The 17,573-nt window shown below is 54.3% G+C and overlaps 1 protein-coding gene across 2 annotated transcripts in view; it reads right to left on the bottom strand.

Moving 5' to 3' along the window:
* Nucleotides 1–7: 7 nt before the first annotated feature.
* Nucleotides 8–17,573, bottom strand: part of CMKLR1 (chemerin chemokine-like receptor 1) — a 55,532-nt gene continuing 37,966 nt past the window's right edge. For both annotated transcript variants that reach the window (XM_006151510.2, XM_006151509.2), the window contains exons 2-3: nucleotides 2,941–3,013; nucleotides 8–1,813 (exon numbers count right to left, since the gene is read on the bottom strand). In XM_006151510.2, coding sequence (XP_006151572.1) covers nucleotides 725–1,810 — 1,086 coding nt within the window. In that variant the 5' untranslated portion in view covers nucleotides 1,811–1,813; nucleotides 2,941–3,013 and the 3' untranslated portion in view covers nucleotides 8–724. The remainder of the gene's footprint in view (nucleotides 1,814–2,940; nucleotides 3,014–17,573) is intronic.

Here is a 17,573-nt window from a genome sequence, read left to right as displayed (position 1 = left end):
GCCCCCCCCCCCCCCCCCGAGGAGTTGTGGGGTCAGCTGCTTCAGAGACGGCGGCGCTGCTTCCTTTGAGAGGCCTTTGCTTGCCTTTCAGATTCATTTTCCTGGCCTCTGGGTCCTCATTGCAGCCTCAGCTTGTCTTGTGCTTGCAGAGTCCACCTGGCCTCTTGGGACGCTGAAGATTGACCTGAAGATCCATGATCTTGGGAGTCCGTGGGTGGGTACGTCACCTTTATCTCCAAGGTAACCAGTGCATCTGGGCCCAGAGCAAAGGACTCCCGAGGCAGCAGTCTCTGGTTGCTATTGACAAAGGCACACGGGGATAAGGTGTGATCTCCATCATGCTGGGATTGCTCTGACGGCCCCACTCACACCAGGAAGGGGTATTGTATAGTGTTTGTGTCATTTCTAGGGTGTGCCTTGTATCAACCCTAGCGCAAGGCAGTGCTTTTGAGAATAATTGCTGTTTTACTTTGAGACCATCAAGGCTGGTCTCCCAAGAAGCACGGGTTGCTGGTCCACCAAGGTTGTGAGCAATGTGGTAGGTTCTGTCCATCATCCCTCTTGGAAAAAAAGGGCTTTGGGCCCTGGATTTGCAGCTTCAAACACTGCTCAACCCCCTGCCAAATGCAGCAGGCACCGGTGAGTCCTAAAGGGGTTCTTGCCTTGGTCCTCAGAAAGCATTCCTGGGTGGGAAGTTTCCATAGGGGGGCTCTCCAGGCTGAGGTCAAAGCATACTGGTCTTCTCCTGCCCTGAAGTCTTCTCATTGATGGATGACATCTTGGTGAAGCTTCTATGGCTGGGGTAGGAAGAGTGACCTGTGTCCTCGCTCAGGGCATTCACCAGGCGGGAAAAGAGGGCTACCTTGAACTTCTTGAAGTCCTGACCCATGAAGACGTACAAAATGGGGTTCATGCAGCTATTGGCGATGGCCATGGCCATGGCCAGGGGCAAACCCAGGCTGAAGATGTAGCCAGGCAGTGAGGCGTGGTGCAGCTCCAGGAGGTAGAAGGTGTGGTAGGGGCACCAGCAGAGGAAGAAGGTGATGATGATGGCCACGATGATCTTGAAGGGCTTCCTGGTCTTGGCCAGGCGGTTGCGCCTCAGTTTGCACACGATGGTGAGGTAGCAGGCTGTGATGATGAGGACGGGGAACAGGAAGCCGCAGAGGAAGCGGGTGACATTCACCAGCATGTGTCGGTTGTGCCCCGCAGCAGTAGCGCCCTCCGAAGACAGGCTGAAGTTGTTGATGCAGCAGATTTTCCCATGCAGATTTGCTGTGTCCCTGAAGATGAAGGATGGGGAACTCAAGAAGAAAGCCAGGACCCAGATAACTGCACAGGTCATGTGAGCCAGCCGGATGTTGCGGTGGTTCTGGGACCAGACGGGGAGGAGCACAGAGACGCAGCGGTCAAAGCTGATGACGGTGAGCAGGAAGACGCTGGTGTACATGTTGTGGGTGAGCAGGAAGTTGTTGATCTTGCACATGGCTGTCCCAAACACCCAGTGGTAGTCCATGGCGGTGTAGGCGATGTAGAGCGGGAGGAAAACATTGAGCAGGAAGTCCGCCACGGCCAGGTTGAGGAACCAGACGGTGTTCACTGTCTTCTTCATCTTGAAGGTGACAATGACGATCACCAGGCCATTGCCCAGGACCCCGAGGAAGCAGACCAGGCTATAGACCACCACCAGGAAGATCTTGGCCACCCTGACCTCCAGGGGAGAGGTCTCCTCTAAAACCAGGAGGGTGTCAAAGTCATCATTGTAGTCATCCTCGTAGGGAACGGAGGCGTTGTAGTCCTCCGCCTCCATGTCCTGCAAGGAAAGACAGAGGCCATTAGGGCGACCTTGACTGAGCTGGCTTGGAGAGGTTGGCGGACAATGTCCTCCCTGATTCTGAGCCAGGCCACCCTTCTGGTGTCTCCTGTAAGCCTGGCTCTGTTCTAAAGGTTTCCTGTATCTAAACTCTCCTGATTCTCACAACTCGAGGAGGTAGGGAGGTCACAAACCCATCTTACAAATGAGGACACCGAGGCAGAGAGCTTAAGTCGCTCGCCCTAAGTCATATAGCTAGGAAGGGGCAGGGCTGGGATTCAGACACAAGCTTCAGAGTCCGTCCTCTTGACGACCATGTTTTCTGTTTTCTTGAGACCCTCCCTTTGCCTACAGTCTTGTGGGGGACATGATTATTCAAAAAGCTCCTCTGGGACCAGTAGCTGGCATCATGGTTTCATTGCTGAACTCTCACATAGCTGACCACAGTTTGAGTCCCAGAACTAGCAATGTAAAACTACACCAGGCACGTGTGCGCGTGCACAAAATCCCGAGAGGAGAATGGAGGAGAAGGGACTGTGGCGTGGCCATTCCCTTCCTGGGGGGTGATTTCTCACTTTCTGTCTCTCTCTCTGTCTCTCTGGTGAGCGCACACACCCTATAGCAAAAAAAGAAAGAAAGAAAGAAAGAAAGAAAGGAAGGAAGGAAGGAAGGAAGGAAGGAAGGAAGGAAGGAAGAAAGAAAGAAAACCTCTCTTAAAAAAAAAGTTCCTCAGCAGGGCCAGCCGGCGGCTCTGTGGTAAGGCAGGGCTCTGCAATGCTAGGCCCACGGGACGTGTCCAGAGGTCTTCCGACCTACGCCAGGTACATACACACGTGCCTGCGATCCAGGCCGCTGCGTCAGGGCTATGAAGGCCCTGTTGATGTGCCTGTCTCTCTCTGGAAAAAAAAAAAAAAGAATAAAAACACTTTGAAAAGATGACCCTCGCATGATGGGAAGAGCACACCAAGGCCAAGTGCAACGAGGGAGAGGCAGGTGCCATGAACTTGGCTGTGACCACACTACCAACCCCAGGGGACGGCTGGGCGGGCAAGCTCCTGTGCCCCCACCCTGCCAGCGGTCACTGGTCCCCTTTGAAGACATGAGCTCAGACCACAAGCACCTCTCACCGTTCACTGTGGTGTCCGAAGTGCTCTGATACGAGTCCTCGGCCGATAGGTCCCTGTGCACAGCTGGAAACACCTACAGGGAAGAAAATGGAGGTAGCAGTTGGATTCAGATCCAAGAATGAGCCAGAGGGTTTAGTGGGCTCAGAGCAGGAACAGAGTCTGTCCTTGTTACTCCCATTTTACAGAAGAGGACTCGGTTTGGAGAGGCCGAGCCCAGAACTCAGCCTAGATTACCCATCCAGGAAGTGGTGGGGCCCCTTGAACCTAGATCAGCTGATTCTGCCCAGATCAACTGCCAGACCCTCCACCCCAGCCACTCTCCTCCAGCACACCCACCGATGAGAGTCTCAGCAGGAGTGGTTAAAGGAAGGGGCAGAGGAGGGGTGTGGATGGCTTCGTGCAAATCCACCACCAGGGCAGGACCCAGAAAACACCATTCCAGGCATGTTGGGCACAGACAAGATAGAGAGGAACTGCTCGGAGCACCTACTAGGTGCTAAAACTTGAATTCTCTCATGTTATTTCATCTTCCCGGGGATTCTTGCAGACAGGTGCTGTTATTCCAGTTTTAGGAAATGTGGAAACTAAGGCTCCGAGAAAGAGGTGTCATTCTCACTGGACAGCCTCTCCTTACAGCACCACCTTCAGATGCAGGCCCTGCCTCACATGCGTAGACAGACACAGACAGCCATGAAGCAGATGGTTTACCTGTATTCTCAGAAGCCCCCTAACAACCTTGCTGGGTGCTTTCCCAGTCTGCGGAGGGATAATCAGAGGGTCTGATTGAGTTTGCAAGCTTACGAGGTCTTGGAAGCAATGGTCATGTGCATGATTTCTTTTTTCCCCCTTTGTTTTTTTTTAAAAAATTATTTAATTTTATTTATTATTGGAAGTCCATTTGAGCAGAGAGAAACAAAGAGACAGAAAGGAAGAATGAGAAAGCAAGCTACCAGGTCCAGGATTCGAACCACAGTCAGCTATGTGGGAGCCCAGTGCCTCAACCATTATGCCACCTGCCAGCCCTACGTGGATGGTTTCAACTCAGCCTTGGCCACTTACCAACTGTGTGGCTTTTTGGGCATATGCTTTCTCCTCTCTGAACCTCAGTTTCCTCATCGGTGAAATGGGAATATTCACTTCGTGGAGTGGACGACAGAACCAAAGGCGTCAGGAATGTGAAGCCTTTAGCCTGGTGCTGGCCAGCCCTCCAAGAATACTCGTGGTCATGTGACTGCTCAAGGGTGCCCAGTGAGCAGATTTTTTTTTTTAAGAGAGATATTTTGCTATAGGACGCATGCAATTAGCAGAGAGACAGAAAGCGAGACATTGTACCCAAGAGGCGATGGCCACACCACAATCCCGTCTCCTCTATTCTCAGGATCTTAGGCACGCACGCACATGTACCTGGCGTGAGTTTTAAACTACTGGGCCCAGGACTCAAACCACAGTTGGCTATGTGGGAGTCCAGCAAAGTAACCATTAAGCCTGGTTTCAGAATTTGAAACCAGGGCTCAACTCCTCAGGGCCTATGCCCTGTCTATCCCCAAGTCCATCTTGACAAACGGACTCCAAGCCAGATGTTTCAGCGTGGCGAGGCTGCCGACCGACGCTCCGTTATGAGTAACGCTGCCCTTCCTGTACATAAATTCATTATTGGGTCTTATGGGCTTGAGGTTCTATTTTATTACATGAAAGTCCTATTTTGCTCTTATTAAATAAAATCTACTTGGAAATTTCTCAAGAGACTCAGAATTTAAGTTTAGATGCCATCCTGCTCTGTACGCTGGGAGGATGTTCCAGGGTTGCCCACTGTGGGGTCCCCAAGGCCTTCCTGTGGCAATGGCCTATGGGGAGGAGGCCGGGACACTGGAGCTGCCCTGCCCTGATTGGAGGAGACCTATCAATAATGGGGGGCACCCACTGAGCTCTTATGTGTGCCAGGAACCAGGCTGAGCCCACGAGAGGCTGCAACGAGGCCTGGGGAGACAGCGTCCCTTGCCCAAGGCATGGAGGTAGTGGGTGAAGGGCAGGAGGGCCAGGACTTGAATTAGGTTTGCAGAATTTGGGTTCTTTTTTTTTTTCCCCCAATGGCCAGGGGGCACTTGCCAAAGAGGGACAGAAACAGAGAAAGCACCCCCCATGGGCTGTGGCCACCATCCCTTCTCCTTCATCTCTTCACGGTGCGTTTTTCAAGTCACTGGATCCAGGACTCAAACCCTGGTTGGCGGTGTGGGATCCAGCTTCCTTAGCCACTAGGCGGGGGGCCAGCCCTAGCCAGGGCTCTCAACCATCATTCCACGTTGCCTCTGGGACTGTGGTCTGCTCAGGCCGACAGGTGCCACCAAGTGTGTCCTTGAGGAGGGAATGACCCCGAGCACGCTCCCTGTACTGGCTGTGTAGACAAGGTCAGGGCAAGGCGTCACTAGGTCCCGTCCCACCAAGCTCACAGCCACAAGCAGAGAGATGTGCTGGGGCCAGAGCAAGTGTGCATGTCCCAAGAAACCCAGAGGAGAGGCTGTTCCCCACCAGGGTCCCAGGGTTCCTGGCCTGGTGGCATCTGAGCAGAGTGTGAAGGACAGTAGGAATTAAGAGGGGTGAAAGGCAGAGAGAAGGGAGGGCATGCCAGGGTTTCCCACTGCTGGCAGCTGCCCCTCCTCGGAGATGTCTAAGCCCAGGGAGGAGGACGAGGAGGAGCAGGGAGTGTCAGGACCATGCACTGTCATGGCGTCTGCAGAGATGCGACCTAACACGGAGAGCGGCATGTCTGGCTCTACAGCCGGGCCAGGAGCAGCAGGGTCAGAGGCCAGGTCTCTTCATCTCTGACAGGAGCTGGGCTGAGCCGGCTCAGGGTGGCACGGATGTCCTCTGAGCACGTTCATCCACCCACCCCTCACCCCTCACCTTGCCAGAAACTGGGCGTGTCGGCATTTCCTGTGGGTGCAGGCCTCCTCCCCCCCACCAACAACCCCTCAGCTCCTCCTGGAAGTGTAAGGGAGGCCCAAGTCGCGGGTCTGTTCTCAACTCTGCTCTGCCCTGCCACAAGCCCGATTCTGCTCTCAGCCCAGACAGAAGAGAACGGACGAGAACACAGAGCTCCCAGCCCGCCAGGGTGCTGCGTCTACGTCCTGCGTCTGCAGGAACCCCTCTCCCCGTTGACACCTCAGTTGTCTTATCGGCAAAGTGAACATGAAGGCAATAATTCCAACCTCTAAGCTGGTTGTGAGGACTAAAGGTCACAGAGTCCGCAAAACAGGGCCTGTTATATAACTTATTTGTGACGTTTCAGGCTTCCACTCAACGCGGTCCTAAAATGACATTTTCCCGGGAAGGCAGGAGGAGCAGGGAAGGTCCAAGGCCCAGTGTATACCTGCCCGCGTAGCTCCCGTCTCTGGGTTCAAGGGTGGGTGAGAGGTGGGTGCTGGGCAGTGATGTTGCTTCTCCAAGCTCCAGCCTGTCATCCCTCTGCACCCCCCTTACATTGCCGGAAGCATCGTGTGAAATGATGGAGAATCTTTTGCCAGGTGTTAATTGTAAAGAGCTAAACATTTCAGTTATTCTAGTCCCCTATGTATGCAGGTGGAGTAAGTATTTATTTAAACACTCACTATTTAGCCAGCGCTGTGTCCTGTAAGACTGTGTGCGGTGCTCTCATTGGGTCTGTAAGGAGAACTCCAGTTTGTAGGTAAGAAAGCTGAAGCTCAGAGAGGTAAAGGCACTTGCCTAGGGACACACAGCTAAGAAGCCTGACTCCAGAATCTCACTTCCAATGATCCCAAGTGAAAGAATCTCCCAGCTCCCCTGAAAGGTGAACAGCCCAATTCCCACTCGCTCTGAGCCTTCTAAGCCGTAGCCTTGAATCCCGGGAGCCCAGACTTCATCTCATTCATGATCCTTCCATGGAGGTCCCCCCGGGAGTGACCTTCCTGGATTTCCCTGCGTCCCTCCTCCAAGGTGTCTGTAAACAGCTGCCACGTGGAAACCACACCTACGATGCTGTGTAGTTCCTGGTCAGTGGTGCTGCCCCTGCCTCCCTCGGGGTGCCTTTTCTGAAGCCCCTTCCCCAGTGAGAAATGCTCTGGAGAATACGGGGTAAGTACAGTGTCACTCCCCCTGAGGAACTGGGCTGCTTCCTCATTCTGGATAATTCCACAGCTGATCCCATTTCCTCTTTCGATGTGGCTCCAAGGAAGCTCAGAGCCATGTTTGCAGGTCAAAGATGGCCACTCCTGCAGGCTTCTGTGCTGGCTCGGGTTAGTCCTTGTGTCCACGTGTAGTGAGGCTTTATGCTGGTTCTAGTTCCTTGTGATACAGGAGAGCCCAGACCCTTGAGTCGCACCAGCACATACTTCAACGACGCCAGGAGTGGGGCAGGCATCACCTCCATGGAGAGCGTGGAGACGTGTGGCCAATGTCACTCAGGTGGCCAATGACATGCCACCTCTAATTCCAAACCTTGCTTTTACCTACTTTGCTTTCTGGAAAGTAGAGCACATTTTTTTTCTGTGTCTGTTCACACGCAGAGGAAAGGCATGCAAAGACAAAGGCAGAGGTGGTTGTGATGTGGCCACAAGCCAGAAGTGCTTGGAGCCACCAGAAGCTGGAAACAGCAGGGACGGATCCTCCCCTGGAGCCTTAAGAGGGAGCACGTCCTGCCAATGTTGTGATCGTGGACTTCTGGCATCCAGAACCGTGAAAGAGTTCATCCCTGTCGTTTTACGACACCAGCTCGTGATTTGTAACAGCACTAAGGACGGACAGGCCCCATTCCAGCTCCTACGGTGCCCTGCTCTTGGGATTGATACAACAATCTTGCTCATAGCAGGGATGAGAAAGTTGAGGATTCTGCACAAACATGCCTGGTTACCCTTGTCTTCCTTGGCTCATTGTCCAAAGTCGGCATGTACTCTAACTTCTTCTCAGGGTCTTCATTTCATTTCTTTTTTCTTTTTTTCTTTTAAGGAATTATTAATTTAATGTTTTAAATTATTATTTAAAATTTTTTCTATAAGACATGTGTGCTCACTAGAAAGAGAGAGAGACAGAGACAGAAAGAAAGAGAAAGGGAAAGTGATAAAGCAATCCACCAGGTCCAGGACTCAAACCACAGTGGGTCATGTGAGAGTCTGGCGCCTTAATCACCATGCCACCTGCTGGTCCCAGGGTTTTTATTTCTTTGGGGGGGGAGGTTCTGCACCATGTCAACCCTGGATTATGTTCTTCTCCTGTTAATCTCTGTTATGTCAATTTAATCCTCAAACCCAGCCAGGCCTAAGAGAAGAGAAGAATTTTCTGTCCCTACAATAAGCACAACTGATTGGTCACTTAATGTGTAGCAGGAGCTGAGCCCTTAGAAATATCGCCAAGTGTCCCTACATAGCCCTGCCAGAGGGATAGTGTCCTTCTTCCCATTGTACAGATGAGGAGCTTGAGGCTTTGAAAATATGTAGGTTTTTTTAAAAAAAGTTTATCTATTAAGTGTTCAGTAAAGTCGTGCTGAATTTTCTATGCTTTTCTATACACATATGCATTGTGACTTCCCAGCGATCCAATATTTCTTCCATGAGCAAGAGAGAGAGACAGGGAGAAAGGGAGAGACAGAGCACCCCAAACAGGGTCTGGACGCCGTGATCCACCCCCAGCCTCAGCCAACCCCGCAATCATGGGCACATGCACGCCCGTGTACTCAGGGAGGTCCCAGGATGTGAATCCAGAACCTTCCCACGTGGGTCAACCTCACAGAGCATTGTGTTTACACTGTGACTGCCTGGCCCCTGCAGACAGGTAGGTCTGGATGTGGGCGTGGTCGTTATCATTAGCATAGCTATCAGCATTGCTGTTCCTGGCTCTTGATTGCTTGTCAGGTTTGGGAGTCTTACTCCAGCTCCTTACATGGCAGCCTCACTCATGCTGGGGCCCAGATCCCGTCTTTAGAATGGGCTACACACACACACACAGACATGCACGGTCAAACACACACGCACACATGCACACACACACTCTCCCTGTCCTAGTGGAAGAAGCTATTTCCAATCTCCAAACCCTACAAGGGATTTGCCATCTCCAATGTTCAAGGACCTCCTTCCTACAAACCCAGAAAGACAGCAGCCCAATAGGAAAATGGGCAACTGATGGGTATGGGCAATTTATAGGCGAGATATACCCAGACCCAGTCACATGACCAATTAAAGACCTAAGAAATGTACATACAAACCACAACAAGATAACACTCCTCTCCAGCCAGACTGTGAAGAACTAGGTAGCCAGGTGGGAGTACAGGCACCCGGTGCGAGGCAGCAGACACTTGGAAACCCGGGGACGCTCCTCAGTGATTATGTGGGCCCCGCCCAACAGGCCCACAAGGAAACGTGATCAGGAGGTTCACATGCGTCATTCTACTTTCTCCAAAAGCAAACCTTCAAATGCAGGTTCCTGCAAAAGTGGCTTAGGAAGGAAGCTTTCCAGGAAAAACATGGGAGTGGGCAAGCAGGATCGCGGGGTGGGTGGAAGCCGGCCAAAGGCGAACATCCTGCGAAGTCCCACAGAAGGTGGCGTTGGCGCATGCTCACAGAGCACTCCGGGAACCGGGAACCCGGAACCCGGAACCGAGCAGGTCGCCTTCCCGGAAGTGGGGTGTTTATTCCCTGCACCCTGCCCTGGGGTGCTCATTCTCAAGCGTTTCCAGCCCCTGAGGTCAGACCAATCAAGAGCCACAGGTGCCGGCCGTGGAAGTGAGAGCCCCAAAGGAGATGAAGGTGCACAACAGCCCAGGGTGCGTCTGCGGAGACTGGACGCCGGAGGCTCCTGCTTGGGAGAGGAGGAGCACATGGGGCGGGCATGCCCACTTGGGGGGACTGTGCAGCTGCAGAGGTGGCAGGTCATCGAGGGCACACACAGCAACCTAGAGCCACCTTGAAACCACCTTCTCGAATGAGCTCGGACCCCGAGCGGGCTGGAGAACATTGCCGTACTTTCCATGCACACGCAGAGACAGCGACGCACATTGTGCAAGAACCCGGAACCGGCGGATAATGAGATACACATGGGACGGGTCAGCACGGCCCCGTGGGAGGGTAACGAGAGTAGGAAGTGGGGCTGGAACGGAATGAATGCACTGCAGAACGAAAACAAGACCCGTGCGGGGCTTCCGGAGGCTGAGGCCGAGGACGGTGACTGTGGTCAATGGACTGACTAGGTCAACACCCTCTCCTCCCCTGAGGTCCAGAAAAACCCCAAACAAACAAACAAATGCCCCAGATCTCTGCCTGGGGTTCATGCTTGGGTAGCACCCAGCCTGGGGCCTGGGTCACTGAATCCCTGTCCAGTCACACTAGGCTGGCAAAGGGCCACACACGAACAGCCTTCGGAGCCCAGTCCACAGCCAGGCATCTCGGTCCAAGGAGCAAACTTGGCGGTGAACGAGCTGGCGGAAGTAGCTGGGCCAGCCCACTCAGAATAACCCGTCAGCCCACTGCAGGCGGCTGGGCAGGACTGGACAGCAGGACCTGCAGCAGCCTAGCCCCTGCTAGGGGTGGATGGACACCAGGCAGATGGCTGTGTCCTGCCCACACCCCAGCCACAGGACCCTTGCTGGGAAAGGGGCAGGGGGCCTCGAGGTCACACCTGCTTCCTCCCGGGTCAGAGAACAAAAACCTCAGGCGGATGTTCTTGGTTTAATTTTTATTAAAGAAGCATGTTTCCAGCCTTCCCTCCCAGCTTCTGCCCTGTTCTCTTTAAAGCTGATTTATTTACTTCTTCCATGAGTAAGGGAGACACGCAGAGAGAGAAGAGACAGAGAGACACTCCCAGTAGGGTCTGGATGCTGTGGCCCACTCTCAGCCTCCAATCCTGGACACCACGCTCTCACGTGCCCGGGGTTCTCAGGGAGGTCTCCGGATGCCAGCCCAGAGCTGCAGTTACAGAAGCCTCTTCGCGTTCTACATGCCAGGCCCTGCACTTGCCTGGCTCCTGATACTGGGTTGGAAGGTTTTCTGGATGCAAACCCAGAACCTTCCGGCCTCTGAGACTATCAAGTTTTACCTCTGTCCCATACCCAGCACACCCACCCCTCACCCCCATTCGTAGCACCATGACTGATGAGGAAACTGAGACACGGAGAGCTCAGGTGAGCAAAGTGGTCAAAGTAGCCATTGCCCACAGAGAACTCAGAGATGGGAAGGTGTCCGGCTTCACACGCAGCTCCTGTCGAACTCTTTCTTCATCTCTTAGAACATTCTAGAAACCTTGGGTCTTCATCCCAGGAGAACCTCCCTGTAGTCCCCATGATGTCTACCTAGCAGAGTCCAGGGCACGCATTTTATAGACAGGGCAAGTTGAGGCTCTGGCCTCCTGCAAGCTTCTCCCCCAAACTCTTATGACTCAGTGGGAAATGCATCTGATGCCAGTTACTATGGGGGCTCCACCCATCTGTCCATCCACTCATCTCCCCATCTGTCCATCCACCTATCCATCCATCTGTCCATCCACCGTCCATCCATCCATCTGCCCAACCATCCTTTAGAATGTGTGGAGCCTCCTGCTTCCTGGCACTGGTGTGGAATCTGGGGGGCAAATGACTATGGTGAGGACCCACCTTTACTCACCCCAACCTCCCCCTGACCCTTCAAGGCCATTGCAGTGGCCTCACTTTACAGAGGGGACGTGCAAGGTTGGGACGGGATGGGAGTGTCTTGCCTAAGTGTCTTGCGGCCTCACATCTGCCCAGCCAGTGACAGCTCAGGACTTGAACCCTAACAAGTCCAGGGCCCCACCTCCTCTGGCTTCCTCATGGGCTCAGGGAGCAGGCCTGAGCACAGCTGAGCACCAGATGCCTGTCTGCCTCTGCTTCCTCTCCCACCGCTCCTATGCCCCCGCGCCAAGCGGGCATCCTAAGTCTGCAAAGAGCTCGCTCCTTGTCTGCCCCGGCTGTCCTCCTCGGCCTGTCTCCCTGCTCGCTTCCCCACCACCTCCATCTTGTTCTCACTCTCCTCTGCCCTGGTCTCATGGTCAGCTTGTTCTCTCTGTCTCTCCCTCTCTCCTGTCTCTGCCTGCCTACCTTTGTGTCCTGCTCTCTGCATCGCTCTTCTCTCTGCTGTCCCTATGCTCTTTCTGTCTCAGCACCTCCTGGCCCACATGCAGGGCCCTCCCCGGCCCCCATGCAGCCTTCAGGTCAGCCCGCCCTCACCTGTGCCTCCACTCACCGCAGGCCTGGACAGCCAGCCCCCAGAAGCCACTTTCCCGATGCAATCTGCTGTCCCTCCCCACAATTGCAGCTAGCCTGGCACTGCCCCAGGCTGCATGAGGCCTTCTCGCCCACGGGTGGGCGTGGGAGCCCCGTCAGGGAGACTGGAAACTATTCCCTCGTTTTGCAAATGGCCATGTTTGGCCTGGCTCCTGTCCCCACCGCCCGCCTCCCCCATGGCCCACGCTGGTCCAGCTGGATGGCCTAGATACCTCTCTTCCAGTTCTTTGGGCCTCCAAGTGACTTTTCAGAACTGGGAGGGAACATCCTGTCCTGTAGCTGGAGAAACAGACCAGAGAGAATGACACTTTTCAAGCCACAAAGAAGAAGGACTTGGTCTGTTGTGTCTGTGTTGTGTCCCCAGAGCCTAGAACTGCACCTGGCACCTCATACGCCTTACACCTTCAATGAATGGAGGCTCAGAGAGGTGAAGTGATTAACCCCGGCACACACAGCCTGGAAGCCTCAGCTCTAGATTTGAACCGAGGGCTCTCTGACCCCAAAGCCCTGGGGCTGAAGTGGAATGGGACCCACCAGAAAATACTCCTGCCCTTGAAAATGTCTCTCCTCAGCAGCATCCTAACCTCCCCCTGGGCCTAGGTAGGTCCTGGGGTCTTTGCTGGCTGCCAGTCCTAGCCACCAGCTCCCCAGCCTCAGGGTGGAGAGGGCGCCTCCCGGCTCCCACGAGCAGCTCCGAGAACACCTCAGAGTATGATCCCTGGATCCCCCGACTCTGAGACTAGGAAATGTGGAAACCGCACGGCAGCAGATGTTCTAGCCGCAGGCCTGGCCACGCGCCCTGGACAGAATTAGCTCCGTGTCGGAGAGAGTTTCCTCCCTGGTCCCACGCCCACACACAGCCCTGTGGAGTCGCCCGCTGAGTCACCACAGCCCTGCAGCTCAGAGCATGGGCTGTCTAGCAAGCCATCCCAGTCTCTCTCAGGTTTAGAAGGGACCAGTCTTGAGCTTAGGCCCCCGTCAGGACAGAGCAAAGAGGCCCAGGGCCTGGGGTCTGCTCAGCCCACTCCTTCAGAGGTCAGAGGTTAGGAAGCCTCCAGCAGCTGATGGAACACTGAAGCAGAGAGGCCACCCACATATCCTCACCACTGCCTGGGACCCCCATCACCCCCAGGAATCCCTGTCTCCAGATCCCCTCCCTGCTCTGTGCCCTACAGGCTGACCGGGACAAGAACCTCAATAAGCTCCTTGCCCTCTGACCTCTGGTTGATCGATGAGTCTCAGGAGAGCATTGCTGGGCTGGAAGAGAGGGCAGTTGGGTGTCTGTCTGTTCTCCAGCTCCCTCCCTGCAGGGTCCTTGCACCTTGGCCACAGTGACCTCCCTGGGCCCCGTAAGCACTCCCTCCTCCAGCCCCTCGGCCTGGGGCCAGCAGGTTTCCTATGGTCGCTAGGCCCAGAGCGCTGTAGTGACCTGCTCACTGTAGCCCTCCTTCACTAAGCTCACAGGTGCCCTGAGCCAGGAACCAGCCTCCCGTTCCCCTCCCACCCTCATATCTCGGGAACAGCCCACCGCTCTGCTATGCATACCCTCATGGCTGCGATCAGCCCCTAACCAGTCTCCGCTCCAGCTACGATTCTGTGATCCACCCAGTGGTCAGATCTTTTCAAAATGCAAACCACCTTGTATCAAACCACCCTGTGTAGAGTCGCTTAGCAGCTCCTCAACATCCTTAAACCCAAGATCGACTCGTAACTGAGGCCCAGCGGACGAGACCCTGCCTGCCTTGGGACTGAGCTGAGGCCCAACCGGCCCCAGGCCCACCCAGCCACAGCAGTGGGTTCTATGGCCCAGGCAACGCATGGACGTGTTACAGTTCCCATACCGGCGCATCCCCCCGAAGGTTCACAAGTTGGAAGTTGGTTTTGAGGACAGTGATTTGACAGCTCCCAAGAGTTCATGCGAGAGGATTGATTGATCGGTAAAGGGTTACATACCGCAGGCTGGGCCTTTGGGTGCGGCAAGGTCATGCAGGTGCATGGACCCGTGACTGAGTCCTGGTGTGCTTAAAAGGAGAGGAAATGAGGTGGGCAGAGCCGTGAGGACACAGAACCAGAGGCGGCACAGGGACGGCTGCTGCTCGCCATCCTGCCCTCCGCCATGTTGTAGCCTTGCCAGAAGCTGGCCCCTGAACTCTGGACTTCCAAACCCTTTCCTTACAAATGACCCAGTCTCAGGCATTGCTGTGAACAACACGATAACCAAGTAAAGATGCTTCATTGCAACCCCACACCCATTATTATTTTTTAGAGAGAGATTTTTGCTGTAGTGTGCATGCACTCACCAGAGAGAGATAGAGAGACAGAAAACAAGAAACCACCTCCCCCAGGGGGGATGGCCATACCATAATCCATTCTCCTCTTGGGACTTTGGGCACCCCCACACACATTCACACCCGGCAAGAGTTTCAAGTCGCCTGGTCCAGGACTCGAACCTCAGTCGACCATGTAGGGGTCAGCCGTGTGCTGGTCCCCAGACTCATTATATTATTGAAGACCCAATTGCTCTTGCAGCCTTCTCCTTAGAAACCATTCCATGCTGAAGATGGCCTCCAGTGGTTGACCAGAAGGCCACTCCAGCCTGCAGCAATGGATTCACTTCACAAATCTTGTGTGTCTTTCCAGCTACCTTGCCCACTTGCAAGGCCTCTGTGCGGACAGCCTGTGCCTCTTCCAGAAACACGGCCCCAGCCTCTGGAGGTGGCCCAGAAACAAAGTTTCCCCCGTGCTTACATTTGCCCAGACCAGGAGGCCCAGCACCATGCTCAGTTAATCCCCCAAAGTCAGCCTTAAATCCACTCATGCGAATAATCCCCGAGCTGTGTACATGGTGTACGAGGAAGTCGGCTGCCCAGCGACGCTACGTGGGCTGCTCAGGAAGTGGGCTGAGTGGCTGCCAGGTGGCCGACTCCTCCCCAAGTCAGGAGCCAGCCTGTGGCACGCACTTGACGCACTTGTGTGCTGCTCAGAGCGTGGACTTGGAGCCTGGGGAGGGGCCCCTGGGTACCCCACAAGAAGTCGTCCCAGCCCTGCCAGGCAGCACCGCCACCTTCAGCCCTGAGGGCCAGCTTGCCCCAGAAGAATTCCATCTCTTCTCTGGGATCATCAGATTTTCAGGGGACAACAGCCAAAGTCCCTCCCCAGTCACAGGGCTCTACCCGAGCACCACAAAGCACAGAACGCAGGATCCTCTGCTCCCAGAGCCCACGTTTAACCTCCACGCTTCCCTCCTTCTCAGCTGCTCTGTTACGTGGACGAGGAAAGCATCTCACCAGGGCCATTGAATTCACACCAGGGCCCTGGCCAGGCATAGAAGACCCAGCAGGCCATCCCGGTAAGGAACTTCCGACCATAGAATGCCGGGGCTCAAGAATAGAAATCGTGACCACGTAATAACTACACTGTGCTGAGCACCTGCCACACACACCAGACATGAGAATAGTTTGTGAGCATCGTCTTGCTTGGACCCGGCGGGACAAGGGCCCTACTATGTGCGTTTTATAGCTGAGGAAGCTGAGAGGCTGAGCCCAGAGACTAGAGTCGAGTCCAATGTCCAGTGGAGAATAGAAGTCAGATTTGACACCAGATGAAGAATCTAGCTTTTAGGGACAGCAAGTGGCATAGTGGTTAAGGCACTGAACTCCCACATGGTCAGCTGCAGTTCTAGTCCCAGACCTAGCAGCTGGAAACTCACATGGGGCATGCATGCCCAGAATCCTGAGAGGAGAATGAAGGGGATTGCAGTGTGGCCAACCCCACCCCCACCCCCCGGGACTGATTTCCTGCTTTCTGTCTCTCCAGTGAGTGCACATGCCCTATAGCAAAAAATCTCTTAAAAAAATAATAATAATAATTAAGGTTTTTGGTTTGGGGTTTTTTATATAGCACAGGCTCCACTTGACAAATATTCTTATTTGTAACCCTGACCCTTTGAAGCCTCAATTTCCCTATCTATAAAACAGAGGTTGGAGTTGAAGATCTCAAAGGCCTCCTTCCAGTTATAAAAAACCACCATAAATTTACGGGTCAAGCGTCCATTCGCAGCCGTGGGCTGGGGTTCAATAAAAAGACGGCACACTCGCCTCCATGCTGTGTGACCCTGGGCAAGTTTCTTTGCCTCTCGGAGCTGTGGTCATGTTGCCAATGAATGGCAGTAATAAAACCTTCCATTCAGCATGTTGAAGGGGTCTGGATGAGGAGATGTTTTGGGACCCCTTGCAGCTCTAAGATCTCTGGGCCAGACATTCAGGTTAACCTAGAGTTCTCCCTACTGTGACCCCCAAAACAGTGCTCGCCACCATGGCAGTCTCCCCACTGAGGTTACAGAAGAAGGTGGGTTTGTCTCACTGGCTGAAACTGCAGAGGCTTCCCCTGCTTCTCCATGGAGCCTGCTGTTTTAGGATCCAAGAAGGATTTGGCAGGACCCCATCCCCTTTCCAGCTCCTCCTCAGGTCTCATCTGCTTGTTCCCAAGCACATCTGGTCAAGGACAACCCACCAGACCCCTTGCTGGCTGGCGGCAGCCTGCTCACCCCAGGCCATCGTGTTCCAGAGACTTCCTGCCTCCCGCCCAGAGGCTCCTCCGTGCTCCCATCTCCCGGTAGGAAAGGAAGCTTACCAGGCCTGGGCCCCGGAGGCCAGAGTGCGGTTTGGCACCTGTGCGTAAGGGAGGGCAGAAAACAGAGGCTCTAAGGGAGAGTGAGGGAGGCCAGGTGGTGCCCCTCCAGGACAGGCTGACTCAAACCCTCCAGGAGGCTGAGAAGCTTCCGACGAGGCAGAGACAGCCTTGACACTGCCCGAGCTCCAAGGACCAAGAGCCTTTCTTCCCGATCCTCTGCTCCTCCGTCTCCCTCTTCCCATCCTTGCAAGGAACATTTACTAAACACCTACTGTGTGTCAGGCCCAGGCCTGGGGGCTGAGAAGACAGCAGGGGACAAAACAAATACATTGTGTCCCTGTTCTTCAGTGCCAGGGGGTGGGTTGCTGACAGACACCAAACAGACCGATACACAAATGCCCCCTGGATTCTGGGTTTGAATCCCAGCTCTGCCTCTCACCAGCTATGTGACCTTGGGGACATCACCACGTCTCAGTGCCTCAGTTTCCCCATTTGAAAAGCAGGGACAGTAGTGACTCCTCCCTCTCAGCCTTACTACCGGGATAAAATGGGTTTACATCGGTCACATCTTCGAATTATACGTAGTTCATGGACTCCCTGTGAAATGCTGGGAAAAAATGAAAGGAAAATAACATCCAGGAGGTGGCATTGCAGTGAACAAGAGCAAAAGCAGCACAGGGTTGGGGACTGGCAGGGGATGTGGGAGTTAAGGGTGCTGGGCTCCCACACGGCCAACCGCAGTTCAAGCCCCAGACCTGGCGGC

The sequence above is a fragment of the Tupaia chinensis genome, unplaced genomic scaffold (genome assembly GCF_000334495.1).
Source record: "Tupaia chinensis unplaced genomic scaffold, TupChi_1.0 Scaffold000320_1, whole genome shotgun sequence".
NCBI classification, from domain to species: domain Eukaryota; kingdom Metazoa; phylum Chordata; class Mammalia; order Scandentia; family Tupaiidae; genus Tupaia; species Tupaia belangeri.
The sequence above is the reverse complement of the archived record's forward strand: the minus strand, read 5'-3'. Positions and strand labels throughout refer to the sequence as shown.